The 18477-nt window shown below is 43.1% G+C and overlaps 1 protein-coding gene across 1 annotated transcript; it reads left to right on the plus strand.

Moving 5' to 3' along the window:
• The first annotated feature begins 81 nt into the window (after window positions 1-81).
• Window positions 82-11298, plus strand: ccr6a (chemokine (C-C motif) receptor 6a). Its single transcript, XM_086265307.1, has 2 exons — window positions 82-3041; window positions 8509-11298. Exon 2 carries the CDS (start codon window positions 8559-8561, stop codon window positions 9747-9749), a length of 1191 nt encoding a protein of 396 aa, XP_086121433.1. The 5' UTR covers window positions 82-3041; window positions 8509-8558; the 3' UTR covers window positions 9750-11298.
• Window positions 11299-18477: the final 7179 nt, after the last annotated feature.

An 18477-nucleotide genomic window follows, 5' to 3' on the forward strand; every position in this document is an offset into this window, starting at 1 on the left:
GTGTGTGTGTGTGTGTGTGTGTGTGTGTGTGTGTGTGTGTGTGTGTGTGTGTGTGTGTGTGTGTGTGTGTGTGTGTGTGTGTGCGTGCGTGCGTGCGTGCTATCATGACCGTTGCTCAGGGGGTTGGGAAGCGCATCTGTAACCGGAAGGTCGCTGGTTCGATCCCCGGGCTCTCCGTCCTGGTCATTGTGTCCTTGGGCAAGACACTTTACCCTGCTGCCTACTGGTGTTGGCCAGAGGGGCCGATGGCGCGATATGGCAGCCTCGCTTCTGTCAATCTGCCCCAGGGCAGCTGTGGCTACAACTCTCACAATGTGAGAGTGAATGAATAGTGGCATTGGGTGCCTTGAAAAGCGCTATATAAATCCAATCCATTGTTATTATTATTCAATGAGTGTTTAACATCGCTGTGGACAAATTTTGGCCCACTAGTCTTTACCCAGTAAGCTTTAGGGCAGGAAATGATGATGGCCATCAGAACCATGAATTCCGCTCTGTACCAGAAAATGGTCGAAGGCAGAATTCATGGTTTGTCCTGAAGCTGCAGTGTTAGCAGACCATCACACTACCACCACCATGTTTGACTGTTGCTGTGATGTCTTTATGAAATGCTGTTAGTTTGACGCAGGACTCAAATGCTTCACAAAGTTCAGCTTTTGTCTCGTCAGTCCACAGAATATTTCGATTCCGTTTTATTTATACAGCACCAAATCACAGCAACAGTCGCCTCACAGCACTTGATATTGTAAGGTAGACCCTACAGTAACATATACAGAGAAAAACCCAACAATCATATGACCCCCTGTACACTTTGGCAACACTGGGAAAGAAAAACTTTCTTTTAACAGGAAGAAACCTCGGGCAGAACCAGGCTCAGGTAGGGGCGGCCATCTGCCACGAACGATTGGGGTGAGAACAGGATAAAAGACATGCTGTGGAAGAGAGCCAGAGATTAATAAGTATGATTCAGTGCAGAGAGGTCTATTAACACATAGTGAGAGAAGAAGAAACACCCAGTGCATCATGGGAATCCCACACCTATTGCAACATAACTTATGGTCACCTGATCCAGCTCTAACTATATACTTTAGCAAAAAGGAAAGTAGGAAGCCTGATCTTAAAAGTAGAGATAGTGTCTGTATCCTAAACCCAAACTGGAAGCTGGTTCCACAGAAGAGAGGCCTGAAAAGGCTCTGCCTCCCATTCTACTTTTAAATACTCTAGGAACAACAAGTATCCTAAAAGTAATAAATGCATGAACTAGTTTTTCAGCGTCACTCTGAGACAGGATATTTCTAATTTTAGAGGTATTACACAAATGGAAGAACGCAGTCTTACATATTTGTTTAATATGTTCATTGAAGGACATGTCCTGGTCAAAAATGACTCCAAGGTTCCTCACAGTGTTACTGGAGGCCAAGGTAATGCCATCAAGAGTAAGAATCTGGTTAGATACCATATTTCCAAGATATTCAGGGCCGAGTACAATAACCTCAGTTTTATCTGAATTAAGAAGCAGAAAGTTAGCGGCCATCAGGGTCTTTATGTCTTTAAGACATACTCATCACTGCAGTTTAACTTATTGGTGTGTGTTATCTGGCTTCATGGATAGATAAAGTTGGGTGTCATATTCATAGCGAAAATGTATGCTATGCATTCTGTTGATACTGCCTCTAAATGAAAGACTCTAAATGAATATCAATGGTACTGAAAGTAGTTGTAGGTAATGTTACATCTGAGATGATTATGAGTCTTTTTTTTTTTTTCACTTTTTGTCAGCCTGGCTACAGTGCTGAAGAGAAACCTCGGGTTGTTCTTATTTTCTTCAATCAGTGATGAATAGTAAGATGTTCTGGCTTTGAGGAGGGCTTTCTTATAAAGCAACAAACTATTTCTCCAGGCTCTGCAGGTCTGTCCTCAGGGTGTGTGCCGCATTACGGAGGGAATCTTCCTTTTTACATCTCTATTGAATATTCACTCTGCTGCTGTGCGTGAGGGAGGTCAGCTTTTCTTTTACAGATATGAACGTGGTAATGACTGTTCTCCCTCCCAATAAAGAATAAACCTGCAGGCCTATGCAAGCTTATAATGATGTTCTTAGTTTATACACGGGCAAAGCTTACTTACAGCATGTGTTTGTATGTAAATATAATTACACTGTAATTTTACAGAAAATCTAAACATGTAATGATGCCATAGACTGTGTTACTACATGTTTCTGACACGTCTGTAATGCTGAGCGGTCCATGCAGAACTATATTAAAGCTGAGAGTCTGAACGTCACTGATGGTCTGAGAGTCATCTGAGGCGAAGCAAAACTACAAACAATAAATCATGTGTAATGCTGCTATGGCACTTTTAACCCCCCACAGCACGAGAGGAACCACAACAGGAAACCGACACAACAGATAATACAAAAATGATTTTTATCAGCAAACACACACACACACACAGCCTTTAATCTTACAGCAGCGACCCCCAAATGTTATAATGCTCTGTCTCCACAGGAGATATAAATAAAGTTCAGTGTGAGTAAAGACGAAGTGACAAGACCTTGAGCAGAAAAATGGAACAATTCTGACTTTTATTTTATTTCTTTTATCAAACTGTGAGAGGAAGCTGAGACGAAGAGCTGACATCACAGTAATGTGTGCTGAGCCGGGCACACACACACACACACACACACACACACACACACACACACACACACACACACACACACAGAGGGCAGGGTAAAGAGGAAGGCTCGCACTGGGGTTTCTCACTGCTTTGTAGTTCTCTTTAATTGCAGCGCTTAGTGTTTGTTGGATGCTGTGCAGCTGCATCATCGCCCTCCTCATCCTTGTCTTCACCTGTGTGGCCTCAGCAGCCAGCTTCATCATCCACCGCCACACCTGTGAGTTTTCTCTGACTGGAGTTTTTGCTGTAGCGCTGACTTGAACGGTCAGACCCCAGCTTCTCCACATTGCTCTGCAGGCTGTGTCAACATTTCAGGCTGGAAACAGAGGCTGAAGCTCAGAGGTGGCACTTTGAACCTTCAGGTGTGTTTTTCCTGCTTTTCAATACAGCATGAGAGAAAGTTTGAGGTTAAACTCTGTTAAATGATGTAATGTGTGATATTTTTTAGATAAGATCAGGTGTGGTGCAGTGAGGCGTTTTCTGTTGATCGAATCGATAAGACAACGTTTCCCTCTGAATGGCACGTTCTGTCAGCTGCTCGCATGAGCACAGAAACCACACAGTAAATTCCTCTTTACTGCATCAAGAACAAAGTTTAATCAAAGAGAAACTGAGTCCATCAGCTTTGCAGCATCTCTGCAGCTCAGAAACATTGTCGTTAAATCACTGCAGGATAAAGTTTGTGCTTGCTGGAAGAAGAGGTTGCCGTCAGATGCAGGTTAATGATTGTCAACAGAAACATCAAAGCAGAAAATATCATGTTTATACTTTATCTGATTTTTAAACTTTGAAAAACAAAGAAATAAAAACCGTTAGAATCAATTTAACACGTTTTCTGGAGCCTGAACTTTTCCACTTGTCAGAAACGCTCAATAACCTCTGGCCTACCCAAATGTGGGTGAGTGGCTACTCTCAGAAGGACTCTAAGTATAAACGTGCGAGCCCAGGCAAGCTCCAAGCTGTCATGAACTGCCAGCTCACATTTCTCCACAAGCAGAATAGAAATCTTCCCATGAGCCTTGGTGGAACGGCGATGCGGCATCTGTGTCATGCAGGTTAAACTGATCTTAAAGGAGAAATAAATAGTTCCTCAAACACCTCGGGTTCCTGCTCTGCACTTCTGCTCCCAGGGCCCTCGGCTCTAATTTGTCCCCTCAGACTTCCTGTATTTCAAATGTCACCTGCGGGGAAGCGAAAGGTCCAGAAGACCTCAGACGATTTCATCCACCACGCTGCCCCAAACATCGGACGTGCGAGTGGTGGGAAACGGCCACTTCTCGTTTGTGTCTTTCTGTCACCTGCTCAGGTGTTTGTGAATTAACTTCCTGAAAACCAGCAGTTGATCTCAGGCCAGCATTGAGCACACCTGCCCGCATACTCCAAATAATCTATTACATTTCCCGTCCTGTGATTAATGGACTGACTGAACTTTATTTAAGGCACAAACACACCTGTCAAATCAAAAATCAATTAAAAACACAATAAAAATATAAAAGCAAGACTTTCAAATAAATATAGTTGCATTAATTTAACATAAGAAAATAATAAAGATAAAAATAAAAACTGTAGACTACATGAGACTATATTCAGTTTAGTTTTATTTATACTTTTTATTTATACCAAATCAGAACAAAAGCTTAAAAACACAATAAATAAATACAGTTATATTAATTTAACCTATGCAAATGATAAAGAATTATAATAAAGAAAAGAAGACAATACAAAATAAACCAGACTATTAAACAAAATGAAGTTTAAAAGAAAACTAAAGGTATAAAAATCAAATATGAAGAATACAATAAAATACAGCAAACTGCAGAATAAATAAATTACACAAAGGTAAAAATATAAAGATATAAAAATGAAAATACATCAAATAAAAATGAAAAATGAAATTACATTAAAAAGATGATAAATAAAAGTTACTTTTCATTACTTTTGCTCACACTGGGTGATTACAGCTGGTAACATGAAATGAACTTGACTCGTGCCTTGCATTCATAGAGCATTTAGTAACATTTGGACATTTATTGATGACTAACTGCAGCTAAAGGTTAGGAGGAAGTTCTCTTATTTACAGGAAGCACATCGATAAAAAAACACACCTGAGCCTGTCAGTTAGACACACCTGGCTCTTTCGGCTCGACTTTAATCTTTGCCGCTCTCCGATGCATCCATCCATATGAATGTGTGCAAATGTAGTTAGACAGCACTCAGTTTAGTGTCAGTGCTTGTGAGAATGGGTGTGATTGGGTGAATGTGGCATGTTGTATAGAGCGCTTTGAGTACTCCGGGAGAGTAGAAAAGCGCTATATAAGAATCAGAATCAGTCCATTTGATATGAAGGTAAAAATGTGAATATGTGAAGAAGAACATAAGAGGGGTAGGTGTTTGTTGGCTGCGGATTGTGGGGGAAGTAACCAGGGGGGAAACCATGCATGCACGAAGTGGGTCACTCGCTGTTTCTGACCTCTTTTCTGCAAACTTCCTGCAAAAGCTCAAACACCTGAAATGGCGTGACGCGCACACCATTGGCACTGCAACAAGCATGTCTTCATCTGAGTTTACGAGCAGCAGCAGCTCAATGTAACCGGTCTCTGCACCACTTTCACACGTTTAACATGTCAAAGTCCCGTTTAGGTTTCAGGACTCGTAGCTCAGCGGGGATGAGTCAGATCAAGAGCAAGCGCTGAAATCTGGAGGCTGTAAAGTGTGTCACTCATTAACATCTCAAAGCTTTCTGTGACTGACACTGTCTGTTTTCTCTTTACAAATCAATCCAGACTTTCCTCAGAAGCTGTTTCCAAAAACATCTCACTGACAGACACCTCAGTCTGTGCTGTAACCAACACTTACCATCAGCCTCACATTGAGCTCAGAACCCAAACGAGGGCCAGGAGCCTCGCAGAGTTCTGCCTAGTTTACAATGACACAACAATGATCACATCACAGTGCAGGAACATGAACATAACACATGCAGAGAACAGCAACGGCAACATGAAAATGAGATAAAACTCATTCTTCAGATTCTTAAGAGGGAGATTATGGGAAAATGGGAACATTTAGAGCATTCAAGTGGACAATGGGACGTTTCAAAGAAATAAGCTTACACCCACTGTGAAGCTTTGTCACTGTGTTTGCATCAAAGTCACCAAAAACAGTGTTTAAATTAATGAATAAGAAGAGTCACTGTGGTATTTTGAAATGCTGTTTCATCAGCCGGAAACATGCCTGCTTCAGGTTAAAGTTATGGTAATAGTGTGGCACTTAGTTCTTGGAGTTGGTAATTTAGGATGACGTGTCTGGGATCCACAGGCAGTTCTGTGGATTTCCAGCTCAGGCTGCTTTCCACTGTCTCACAGCCTTGGACAGTGAACTCATCTTAGTGCTCCTAGAGTTTCACTGCAATAAAACGCTGGTGTTAAAAAGAAACACTGCGCTGGTTTGAGTCGTTTCTCTCTGATAGACTCCAAAAAACAGAGTTGTCATCACACACAGCGTTAGTCATGGAGACCCACAGGTTTCAATGCTGCGACCAATACTTATTCACATCATACATGCATGAGAAAGAGAGAAGGAAGAGCAGGCTAGAATTAAAGGGTGGGTTTGAAAACAGTAGTGAGACTTGCTGTGATGGATAGTTTGAACATGTGCAGAGGGAGACTGGATATATTGGAAAAAAGATGATGAAGATGGAGCTCCCAGGCAGGAGGAGAAGAGGAAGACCTCAGAGGAGGTCCATGGATTTAGTGAAGGAGGAGATGCAGAGGGTTGGTGTGACAAAGGAGGATGCTTGGATAGGAGAAGATGAATGCACATGATCACATGGCTAGAGAAAGGAGCTGAAAAACAAGAAGAAGAATTAAATTCTCTTGTGCATTACCATTAGAAATATCCTGTCTCAGAGTGATGCTGAAAAACTAGTTCTTGCATTTATTACTTGTATAATACTTGTTCTTCCTTAGGCTTCAAATTTTCCTTTTTGCTAAAGCATATACAGGGAGTGCAGAATTATTAGGCAAATGAGTATTTTGTCCACATCATCCTCTTCATGCATGTTGTCTTACTCCAAGCTGTATAGGCTCGAAAGCCTACTACCAATTAAGCATATTAGGTGATGTGCATCTCTGTAATGAGAAGGGGTGTGGTCTAATGACATCAACACCCTATATCAGGTGTGCATAATTATTAGGCAACGTCCTTTCCTTTGGCAAAATGGGTCAAAAGAAGGACTTGGCAGGCTCAGAAAAGTCAAAAATAGTGAGATATCTTGCAGAGGGATGCATCACTCTCAAAATTGCAAAGCTTCTGAAGCGTGATCATCGAACAATCAAGCGTTTCATTCAAAATAGTCAACAGGGTCGCAAGAAGCGTGTGGAAAAACCAAGGCGCAAAATAACTGCCCATGAACTGAGAAAAGTCAAGCGTGCAGCTGCCAAGATGCCACTTGCCACCAGTTTGGCCATATTTCAGAGCTGCAACATCACTGGAGTGCCCAAAAGCACAAGGTGTGCAATACTCAGAGACATGGCCAAGGTAAGAAAGGCTGAAAGACGACCACCACTGAACAAGACACACAAGCTGAAACGTCAAGACTGGGCCAAGAAATATCTCAAGACTGGTTTTTCTAAGGTTTTATGGACTGATGAAATGAGAGTGAGTCTTGATGGGCCAGATGGATGGGCCCGTGGCTGGATTGGTAAAGGGCAGAGAGCTCCAGTCCGACTCAGACGCCAGCAAGGTGGAGGTGGAGTACTGGTTTGGGCTGGTATCATCAAAGATGAGCTTGTGGGGCCTTTTCGGGTTGAGGATGGAGTCAAGCTCAACTCCCAGTCCTACTGCCGGTTTCTGGAAGACACCTTCTTCAAGCAGTGGTACAGGAAGAAGTCTGCATCCTTCAAGAAAAACATGATTTCCATGCAGGACAATGCTCCATCACACGCGTCCAAGTACTCCACAGCGTGGCTGGCAAGAAAGGGTATAAAAGAAGAAAAACTAATGACATGGCCACCTTGTTCACCTGATCTGAACCCCATTGAGAACCTGTGGTCCATCATCAAATGTGAGATTTACAAGGAGGGAAAACAGTACACCTCTCTGAACAGTGTCTGGGAGGCTGTGGTTGCTGCTGCACGCAATGTTGATGGTGAACAGATCAAAACACTGACAGAATCCATGGATGGCAGGCTTTTGAGTGTCCTTGCAAAGAAAGGTGGCTATATTGGTCGCTGATTTGTTTTTGTTTTGTTTTTGAATGTCAGAAATGTATATTTGTGAATGTGGAGATGTTATATTGGTTTCACTGGTAAAAATAAATAATTGAAATGGGTATATATTTGTTTTTGTTAAGTTGCCTAATAATTATGCACAGTAATAGTCACCTGCACACACAGATATCCCCCTAAAATAGCTAAAACTAAAAAAAAACTAAAAACTACTTCCAGAAACATTCAGCTTTGATATTAATGAGTTTTTTGGGTTCATTGAGAACATGGTTGTTGTTCAATAATAAAATTATTCCTCACAAATACAACTTGCCTAATAATTCTGCACTCCCTGTAGTTAGGGCTGGTTCAGGTGACCCTGCACCTGAACCAGCCCTTAGCTGTTAAGTGTTTGCAGAGATGTAGTTGAATAACATGTGGATTTCATTTAATTTTTTATGAAAATACAGAGCTGATTAATGTGCGAACTGAAGATGCTATAGCATTCACACAGCTTCTTCATCATGTGTTCTCTGGTCTTCCTCTTGCCATTGTCTTTGTTTCACTGTGAGTCCATCAGACACATGTGCTGTAGTTTGATGTTTTCTCTCTGCTTGCTTTACAGTGATCTACTCTGCAGAGGATTTGGTGTCCAACCGATCATACCCCACGGAGATGTCCAACCAATCATACACCACGAATATGTCCAACCAATCATACACCACGAATATGTCCAACCAGTCATACACCACAAATATGTCAAACCAAGCATACCCTATGTCGACGTCCAATGATGACAATAATGTCACTGATTACCTAGATTACGGTGGATTTTGTTCATTTCCCAACAACCAGAGTGCGGCGAAGGTGATTGGCCCGTACATCCACTCTATCATCTGCATCCTGGGCTTTGTGGGAAACAGCCTGGTCATTGTTACCTACGCCTTCTATAAGAGGACCAAGTCCATGACTGACATCTACCTGTTCAACGTGGCCATCGCTGACCTGCTGTTCGTGCTGGCGCTGCCATTCATCGTCTACAACGAGCAGTGGTCGTGGCCGATGGGGCAGGTGGCCTGCAAGCTGCTGCGTGGCTCCTATAGTGTGAACTTGTACAGTGGCATGCTGCTGCTTGCCTGCATCAGCACTGACCGCTACATCGCCATTGTCCAGGCTCGGCGTAGTTTCAGACTGCGCTCACTGTCATACAGCCGCGTCATCTGTACCATCGTCTGGATCTTCGCTATACTTGTGTCCGTCCCCAGCTTCTACTTCTACAACTGGTACGAGCCATCACACTTGAGTGATCCTAATAACCAAACGCATGTTTGTGAGTTCAAGTTTAAAGACTCAGAAACAGCCGCTGCGGTGAAGGTGGGCATCCCCAGCACCCAGATCAGCGTGGGTTTTTTTCTGCCACTCTTCATCATGATCTTCTGCTACAGTGCCATCATCATCACCCTGCTGAAGGCCAAAAACTTCCAGCGGCACAGAGCAGTACGGGTGGTGCTGGTGGTTGTGGCCGTTTTTATCATCTGCCACCTGCCTTACAACATAGTGCTGCTGTATGACACGGTCAGCCTGTTTCAGGAGGTCTCGTGTGGTGAGGCGGACATGTTGGAGATGGCCAAGACGGTGTTCCAGACCATTGCTTACATGCACTGCTGCCTGAACCCAGTGCTGTACGCCTTCGTAGGGGTGAACTTCAGGAACCACTTCAAGAGGATCTTCAGGGACCTGTGGTGTCTTGGAAAGAAGTACATGGCCCCACGCCGCTTCTCCAGAGTCACCTCTGACTTCTACATGTCCTCCACTCGTCGATCGATGGATGGGTCCAGCAACAGTGGCGCTTCTTTCACCATGTGAAGACATCCATGTGTTGATCTCTGAAGCTCCAAGTCTCTAACTCACCTCTCCTGACTCACTTCTGTTTTACCGACGAGATTCTTAATCCAGAGTGAAATATTTTGAAGATAAAAAGATCTAACACCATGCTGCACATCTTGTTGTACTTCATCATTTTAATTGAGAAATATTCCAACTCCTGCATTTGACTGAAGACGAGTCTCCTGCAGAGCCTCCTGCTGTCTGTATTACACAATTGAAGCCCAGAGCTCAACATCTCCTGCAGCTGCAGATGATGAGCTCTAAGCGAGGATAAAAATAACCTTGAAGAGTTTCTCTGACTGATGTGTTCCTGAAAAGACTGATAGCGACTGGAAACTTCCCAACAGGCTGAGTGTTTCCTGTCTTCTGAAGGTCCAGAAAGGATGCAACAGGCTCTGATGTGTAGTCCTGCACACCTGAAATATTCCTGTGCTCAGGTAAAATAGCTATGTGACCTGCATAGGCAGCAATAATCAGCTGCCTCTCCAGTGAGTCCCTCCTCCCACAGCTGAACTACGCCCCCTGGTCCTGGTTCTGCTCATGAACCAGTTCTCCACCTGCTGCACTTTCTGGTTAGAGAGACCCTCAAGAGCAGAACCAGAACTAAACCCACTCTAATCGGACCATCTGTACCAGGAACCCCGACAGCGAGCACATGAATTTTCAAATTAAGAGTGAGGGGGATTGTCCAATCCCCAACACACCTGATCAGCTCATTGTAGTAAACTCGTCATCAGACCAACACCTTCTAGCTCCTTGTCTGGTGACAATGTCTGTGATTGCTTTGTGAAAACTTTTAATGAGCTGTTTTTACTCATATCGCTGCCAGCCACCACCCATCAATGCAGATTAATAAAAGATGGCTGGCATTGCGTGGAGTACTGGTCATCAGGGTCAGGGGTCAGGCTTAGAGTTTGGTTGTGTTCCAGCCAGATGATCAATGTTACAGTGATTCTGTCATGTAAGTGTGTCACACAGTAAAATATATCCATATAAGGGATGAGCCTAAACCTGACCCCTGACCTGTTAGAAGGTTCCTCAGCAGACTAACTGGACATTGACCATTAAAACCTACCAACAAATAACAGCTGATAGGCTCCATCACCCACATTACAGGCATGTTTTCAATCCCTTTTTAAAATTTTGTACCTAAGAATTTTTTTTTAATGTTAATTTGCTGTTTGTCATTTCATTTATATCAGAACTGTGCAAGTAGTCTGCATTGACGTGAATGTGTAATCCTAATCTGCTCACAGGTGATTTCCAGGATTAAGAATTGAAACTTTTCAGAGGTTTTCACATCCTCATTTAAGCCCTGATGAAATACAGGTTTTCAGTTTTAATTTTGTCTCAAGGCTCAAACATTTCAAAAACTCTGCTTTTCTTCATATCCAACTCTTATTTGTTGCAATTCCTCTCATTCTTTTTTTTTAACTGTTCATGCCTGGGTTTATTTTTATGACACCCAATGTATCCTTTGAATGTAACATTACAGCTCAGTTGTCAGATTTGTGCCTTTCAGAATAAATGCAGTTTATTTCGTCTATTTCTACGAGTCTGAGTTTTTATTTTAACGTCTCTGTGGCTTTAATGGGATTTAAAGCTCTGGTGTTTAAAGGACGTTTACTGATTTCCTTTTAAAGGAGTGCAACAAAATACTTTTAAAGGAGTACTTTGTTGCACTCAGCTGAGTTACGGCATGACCTCAATGTTCAGACTCTTTGCAGAATTAGACTCCACAAAAACAGGACTATGGCTGTATAGGAATTTCTTTTACTTATGTATTAATCACATTATTTTATTGTATAATGCAGTGTTGCAGTGACGTGCCTGTGAGCTCCGCCGGCAGCCAGCTGTGCCAGAGTGACCGAGCCCCAGGCCCAGAGGCCGAGGGCACCCCACCCCCCAAAGGGCCCCGAGTGAGCCCCAGGCTCCAGGCCCCAACTAGCAGCCACCAGGAATGAGCCGGTGTGTACCTGGATGCCCATCCCCAGACACCAAGAACCACCAATGCACCGATGTCTGAGGGCGTCTGCCACTGGCAGGGGGAGTGGTGGGGGGAGATAGCCTTATGGAGGCCTATCTCCCCCCACCACTCCCCGAGGTATAGAGGCCACTGTGTGTGTCGCTTAGACAGGTGGAGAGAATACATCACTTGTTCGTAAATAGAGAGAAGGAGAGAAAAAAAACGAGTCTGATTATGTGTGTGCATATTTACTAATATGAGTACGCTTGACTTAAGTGTGTGTATCCTATACATCTGTGTGCACTGTGTGATTGATGTAAATGTGCTGCCGTTGAGTGCATGACTGTCCGTGATCATGCTTTACGTATATGTCGAAATAAAGGATGTTGTTTGTGGATGAGTCTGGAAGTAGGTGATGGAAGCAGTGAAAGAAAATAAGAAGAAAGAAACCAAGGACAAGGGTGAGCGGCATAAAAAAGACATGGGAAAAAAGACAAAAAAAACGAGAAGAAAAAAAATGGAAATGTTCCAATTAGACCATTGACGGAGAGTGACAGTGTTAATTCTGCTACGATATCACACTTAAATTGCTGCTGACAGCTCTGCTGACAGTGTAACACTGGGCGGTGAATTCACTGTGTGCAATGCATGTTTTAGCCTCTATCTGACAGTGGAAATTGGAGCGTGTCTCTTCACTAACTGGACCTCTGGACTCCACATACCGAAGTCTCAGTGTCAGTGTTCTGTCATCTGTCCTGCCTTTTGGTAAATAATAAAACCATGTCTGTGACTTGAGTTCACACGCATGAATCAGAAGGACACACATGAATGATATGACCACACTGAGGACAAACTGTGGATATGTGAGCGTATTAAATCAGACCGATTGTAACAGGGCAGCCCTTAGCGGCTGGAAACACAGTGAGACAGACCAAGGCAAGTGTAGTGGAACAAAGTATTTATTTGCTATATGGCTCTCCTTAAAACAATTAACTTGTCGAGCTTCTTCACAGCACAAAAATCCATCCTCTAATGACAACTGGCAGCCTTAAATATGTTCAGCTGTCACAGACTTAACCATTATTCCACTCTCAGGTAAATTCTTAAATCCCAACCTTCCACCACAGTATACAATATATCAATAAGAATAAATAAATACATAAATACATTTTCACATTTACATATTAATAAATACTTCACACTTTAATGTTACACCAAACCCAATATTATAAAAACCCAGAAACCCAAGCACAAAAAGATTCACCACACTCTCTTTACCAATGGTCTCTCCCGGAACCTTTAAATGGTGTCTGGACCCCCGGGGAAACATTTGCCCAAACACCTTGAAGAGGACACAGGCAAGAAAGGTGAGTAATCATTAACTTACAAACACTTATTTGCAACACTTTTCCCTAGATTTCACACACACATTTGCATTAGTTTTCCTTATTGGTAAACCTTAATCACAATCTCAATCACCATTCTTCTCTCCTGACAGACAACCACCACATTCCTTGACGAGGAGCAGCTGTGCAGGATCTGAAATAAGGCCACCAACTGATTTTAAAATTCCCCATAAATAGTCAATAAATATTTAAACTTCTTGTGTGCAAATCCATGCTTAAAGTGCAATGCTCATAAATTGCTTGATAAGGTGCTTTTAATAAAGTGAAAGGTGTGCTCTAAAGTGCTATACAGACAATACAATATAAATAAATGCAGTAAGGGAGTCCTCTTCCTTACACCGATGCATGAGTGAAAAACACAGACTGTCCAACACAGGAGTGTTAAAGTCACAACCTTCATGTACTGATTTGTTTCTGGGCATGAATTTTCATCAGTCCACTATAATGATACAAACGGGTATGGTATATTTGAAGTGATGTTTTCTACTCTTCATGGTACAATGTGTAACATTTTCACTGCTAGGTGTCAGCAAACTTCAGATTGCAGTTAAGTTGTGTTTTTTTTTTTTAAATGAAGATTTAATAAACACAAATGGTGATAACTATTTATTATCACTTTTCCTTTTAACAACCAAATATAACTTCATTTACAAACATTTTGAATCCTGAGATAGGCTGCTTCTACTAAAACCTGACTGCTTCAATAAAACCAGAACAAGTTCCTGTATTTGAATACTTTCCTCCATCCTGCACATAGCAGCTAGCATCACACTGGTAGCGTTAGCACATTTTAAAGACCTATACCACACTAGAAGTAACAACAAGAAAAGTAAAATCAATACACAACATTCTCATAGCTCCCAACTGGATTTTACAAAAATATCTGAGCTTTACTGGCACAGTTCTTGTTGGGTCTGCGCTTCAGCAGCCCTGCTGGTTCAGAAACGTATTCCCGTTAACAAAGCAAGACAAACAGCGACTGATCGGTTTTAACTTGCGCAAGGGAAACCCCGGTCGGTGTCTCAGAAAAGCACTCTGAATCCAACCTCAGATGACTCCGACCCAGGTCTCTGCTTGCCGCCTTTTTATTTAAAGCAGTTACAGTACACACAAGCACCACCCATTGTAAACCCCCCCCCCCCCCCCCCCCCCCCCCCCCCCATGGTTATAAACGATAAGGCACTGTGTGTGTGTGTTCTCGTGAGTGTGTGTGTTAGTGTTTGGGGGTGCGTTTGTGTGACTTCCTGCTCAGAAAAGGGTAATCTCTCCCACCCTGTACGTGGCTTAACCCCTCTTTAACAGTCTAACCATACACAAACACAGGTGAGGTCATAAAGGGCAGGAAGTAAAACATCCTCACTAAATAAGAAAACAGAACCCTCACATAGGATGTGCCTATAATAAAACACTACAGCCTCCCACACCATTCAACACGCTGGGGAGGGGGTCAGAAACAAAGGGATGTCTTTGATCATACAGTGTGAAACAATGTAGAGATGGTAAGCATAAAATTTTCAACATTTAACAATTCACTCTAACATTTCCCTCCTGTTTTGTCATGCCAGATTATTTCTGTGTAATATATTCTTATCCATACACCACTTGCTTGACATTTTCAGTGCAGGCGTCATTTATACACAGGCTTCTGTCATGTCATTTATTTCATATTGTTGCAAAAGTACATAGTTAACAAATGTATTAGAAATCATTTTAGTTAGCATTGATCTTATACAAAGTAAAATGCATCCTATACATAAGTAAATCAATGTTAACAGTCCAAAAACAGGAGTTAACATTTTCAAAAGAAGATGCCTCCATGGTCCAGACATTAACCAAGCTATCCAGCTTTGTGGTGCATCTCCTCCCGGTGTGCGATTCATCATGTATTTCTGCAGTGTGGTTAAGTTCTGCAGTGCTTCATAAATGTCTCCTCCAGTTGTATATCCATCTGGTAAAAACGTACTACATGTTTCACCTATCAATTTGCATACTCCTCCTTGCGATGCAAGGAGGACCAGCTACTGGTGACTCTACCTTTCCATTCAGGTTCAGGGGAGTTGAGAAGTTGGCAGTATTCCAAGTATGTCTGTGAAGGTTCTCAGTCATCCAGGTCATCGTAGTCAAAGGAGCTTGTAAAGAAAAGCGTTTGGACTTCTTTAAGTTCGGGGCGATCGTGGCTCAAGAGTTGGGAGTTCGCCTTGTAATCGGAAGGTTGTCGGTTCGAGCCCCGGCTTGGACAGTCTCGGTCGTTGTGTCCTTGGGCAAGACACTTCACCCGTTGCCTACTGGTGGTGGTCAGAGGGCCCGGTGGCGCCAGTGTCTGGCAGCCTCGCCTCTGTCAGTGCGCCCCAGGGTGGCTGTGGTTACAATGTAGCTTGCCATCACCAGTGTGTGAATGACTGGATATGTAAAGCGCTTTGGGGTCCTTAGGGACTAGTAAAGCGCTATATAAATACAGGCCATTTACCATTTAAGTTGCTTGAAGACGTTTCACCTCTCATCCGAGAAGCTTCTTCAGTTCTAAGGTCAAATGGTGGGGAGTCCCAGATTTAAACCTAGTGGGAGTATCCCCCCAAAGAGGGACAAAAGGACCCCCTGATGATCCTCTAATCGCCTGAGCCAAGGTGTGAAAATGGGTGTGGGTCCCAATCAGCCAGAGTTTAGGGTGAGATTGCCATGTACCCAATCATTTCATTTACAATGTGTGGGCCATTATCACTATAAATAGTCTATTCCAAGTACGTTTTCCTCCTGGGTGTGTGGCTAAAACAAGCAAACAAACTGTCTCGCTCTCAGTGATACTATACGGCTATAGCCCAGAAGAATGTGTAGACAGTGGCATGTGTGCACAAACATAACAATTAGTCTTGTTGTTTATGTAAGCGGTTGTGTTCATAAACTCCCACCAGTAATTGTTGAAAACCCATGTGGGTACTGGGTGTGGTTTCCTTTGTCCCAGTGTGCTCCTGTCAGCCCACACAGGGTCAACAGGCCCAAGAAGGTGAACAGCACATACCCAGCCATGCTAAGTTGGGTTCAGGATCCGTTGGTTTCTTCACCAGTTTGACACCAAAACGACACTAAAAGTCGCGCACCCTTTGTACCTGGACTTTTCACCATTACCCAGAGTCGGCCAGGAAGTGTGTTACCCTCTTGCAGTAATAATGGATTGGATTTATATAGCACTTTTCAAGGCACCCAAAGCGCTTTACAATGCCACTATTCATTCACTCTCACATTCATACACTGGTGGAGGCAAGCTACAGTTGTAGCCACAGCTGCCCTGGGGCAGACTGACAGAAGCGAGGCTGCCATATCGCGCCATCGGCCCCTCTGGCCAACACCAGTAGGCAAGTAGGGTAAAGTGTCTTGCCCAAGGACACAACGACCAGGACAGAGAGCCCAGGGATCGAACCGGTGACCTTCCGGTTACAGATGCGAGTCCCAACCCCCTGAGCCACGGTCTCCTCAGATTACATTAAGCAGTGCGCTTAATGTATCCAGGTGGGCCTCTCAGCTATCTTCACTGCTGTGGGCGTCATCAGCAGCACCTGATAGCGACCTTGCCACCGCGGACTGGACCAGTACTTCCTCTTTAGGCCTTTATCAGCACCCAATCTCCAGGCCCTGCTCCTGTGGGGAAACAGAATCATCAGGCAGATCTTTTGTTCTCATGACTTCCTTACTCTTTAACATTTTAAGCATCCAATCTGCTAATGTGTTCTTCTCTTCTGCTTTTCTATCATCACTACAGAATACTGGAACTCTGAATGGTCTACCATATATAATCTCAAAGGGTGTCACACCATTCTCTGTCGGAGTAATTCTCATATACATTTTAACTAATTCTATACAGTCTACCCATGTCCTGCCTGTCTCTTCCATTGTGTAATAGGGATTGTCTGCTGGTGTTGTACTACTAAAATGTGAACACCATGTGCTCCTAAAGCTGCCTCTTTTGCAATCTTATCTGCAAAAGCATTCCCTAATGTGACTGGATCATTCCCTCGGGCATGTGCTGCACATTTACAAACAACAATTCTGCTGGGCAATAATACTGCCTCCAGCAAATTTTGCAGGAGCTTGGCATGTTCTACAGGTTTCCCTGTATGTCATACCTCGTCTTGCCCACTGCACTGCAAAGAAATGTAATGTAGCAAATGCATATTGGCTATCAGTGTATATTGTCACATTTTGTTTCTTGGCAGCTTTACACGCTTCCGTTAAAGCTACTATTTCTGCTGCTTGAGCAGACATGGAACATGCTAACTGTCTTACACGGATAACTTTCTCACTATCTACTACAGCAAAACCTGTTTTAGTCTGTCCCTCTGCTGTTGCAAAACTTGAACCGTCAACAAACCAAACCTTTCCCCCAACAAGTGGCATGTCTGTTAAGTCATTTCTTGGTTTACACTCCTTCTCCACGTGCTCTCTACACTCATGAGGAGTGCCCTCATCCTCCGTCGGCAGAAGGGTTGACGGATTCAAAGTTGTGCACCGCTTTATGGTTATGTGTGGTTGTGAGAGTAGCAGTGACATTAAAGACAAGTGTCTTGCAGGTGACAGAAACGTCATTTTAGTGTGCAGCAGTAAAACATCTACCTTGTATGGAACTAGCAGTGTCAAAGGATGAAATAGAACTATTTCCCCACAACATTGTACAGCTTGAGCCGCTGCACATACTGACCTCACACACGCAAAGCGCAAGCAACTGGATCTAATCTTTTAGAATAGTAGGCTACTGGCTTCATTCTTCCCCCGCTGTCTTGTGCTAACATTGAAGTCATGAAACGTCCTTTACAGTCAACTGTTTGGACAAACGGCTTATTATAATCAGGCAATCCTAACACAGTCGAACTTGTCGACAGTTGTTTCAACATGCAAAATGCCTGCTCTCCCTCTGGCTTCCAGCTCAGACTATCTGACATTGCTAAAGACTGGCTATACACCATATCTAACAGTGGTTGAGTCACTTCGGCAAAGTTAGTCACCCAGGAACGACAATAATTAGACAATCCTAGAAACTGCATCGTGTTTCTTTGTCACTGGCCTAGGAGCTGCTAATAGCTGCTTTCCTCTCTGGGTGTATGCTTTTCCCTGCTGAACTGAGCTGGTGACCTAAGAATTTCACCTCCTTTTGTATCCACTGTGACTTTTAAAGTGACGCTTTATTCCCTGTTTTTGTTAGATGTGTCAGCAGCGCCATAGATGTGGTTTTACAATTTTGTTCTTAGTCAGACGCTATCAAAATATCATCCACGTAAACTAGTATCTGTGAATGGGATAGTATTTTGAAATCAGACAAACAATTAGTAATTGCCTGCATAAAAAG

The sequence above is a fragment of the Aulonocara sp. 'chitande type north' Nkhata Bay genome, linkage group LG15 (assembly GCF_057382095.1).
Source record: "Aulonocara sp. 'chitande type north' Nkhata Bay isolate Kocher_YH1m ecotype deep benthic linkage group LG15, A_spYH_male_GT1.1, whole genome shotgun sequence".
In the NCBI taxonomy this organism is placed as follows: domain Eukaryota; kingdom Metazoa; phylum Chordata; class Actinopteri; order Cichliformes; family Cichlidae; genus Aulonocara; species Aulonocara sp. 'chitande type north' Nkhata Bay.

What these genes read in the sequence shown, in the direction of transcription:
- ccr6a (XM_086265307.1), top strand. Translation starts at nt 8,559, where the DNA reads ATGTCCAACCAATCATACACCACGAATATGTCCAACCAATCATACACC.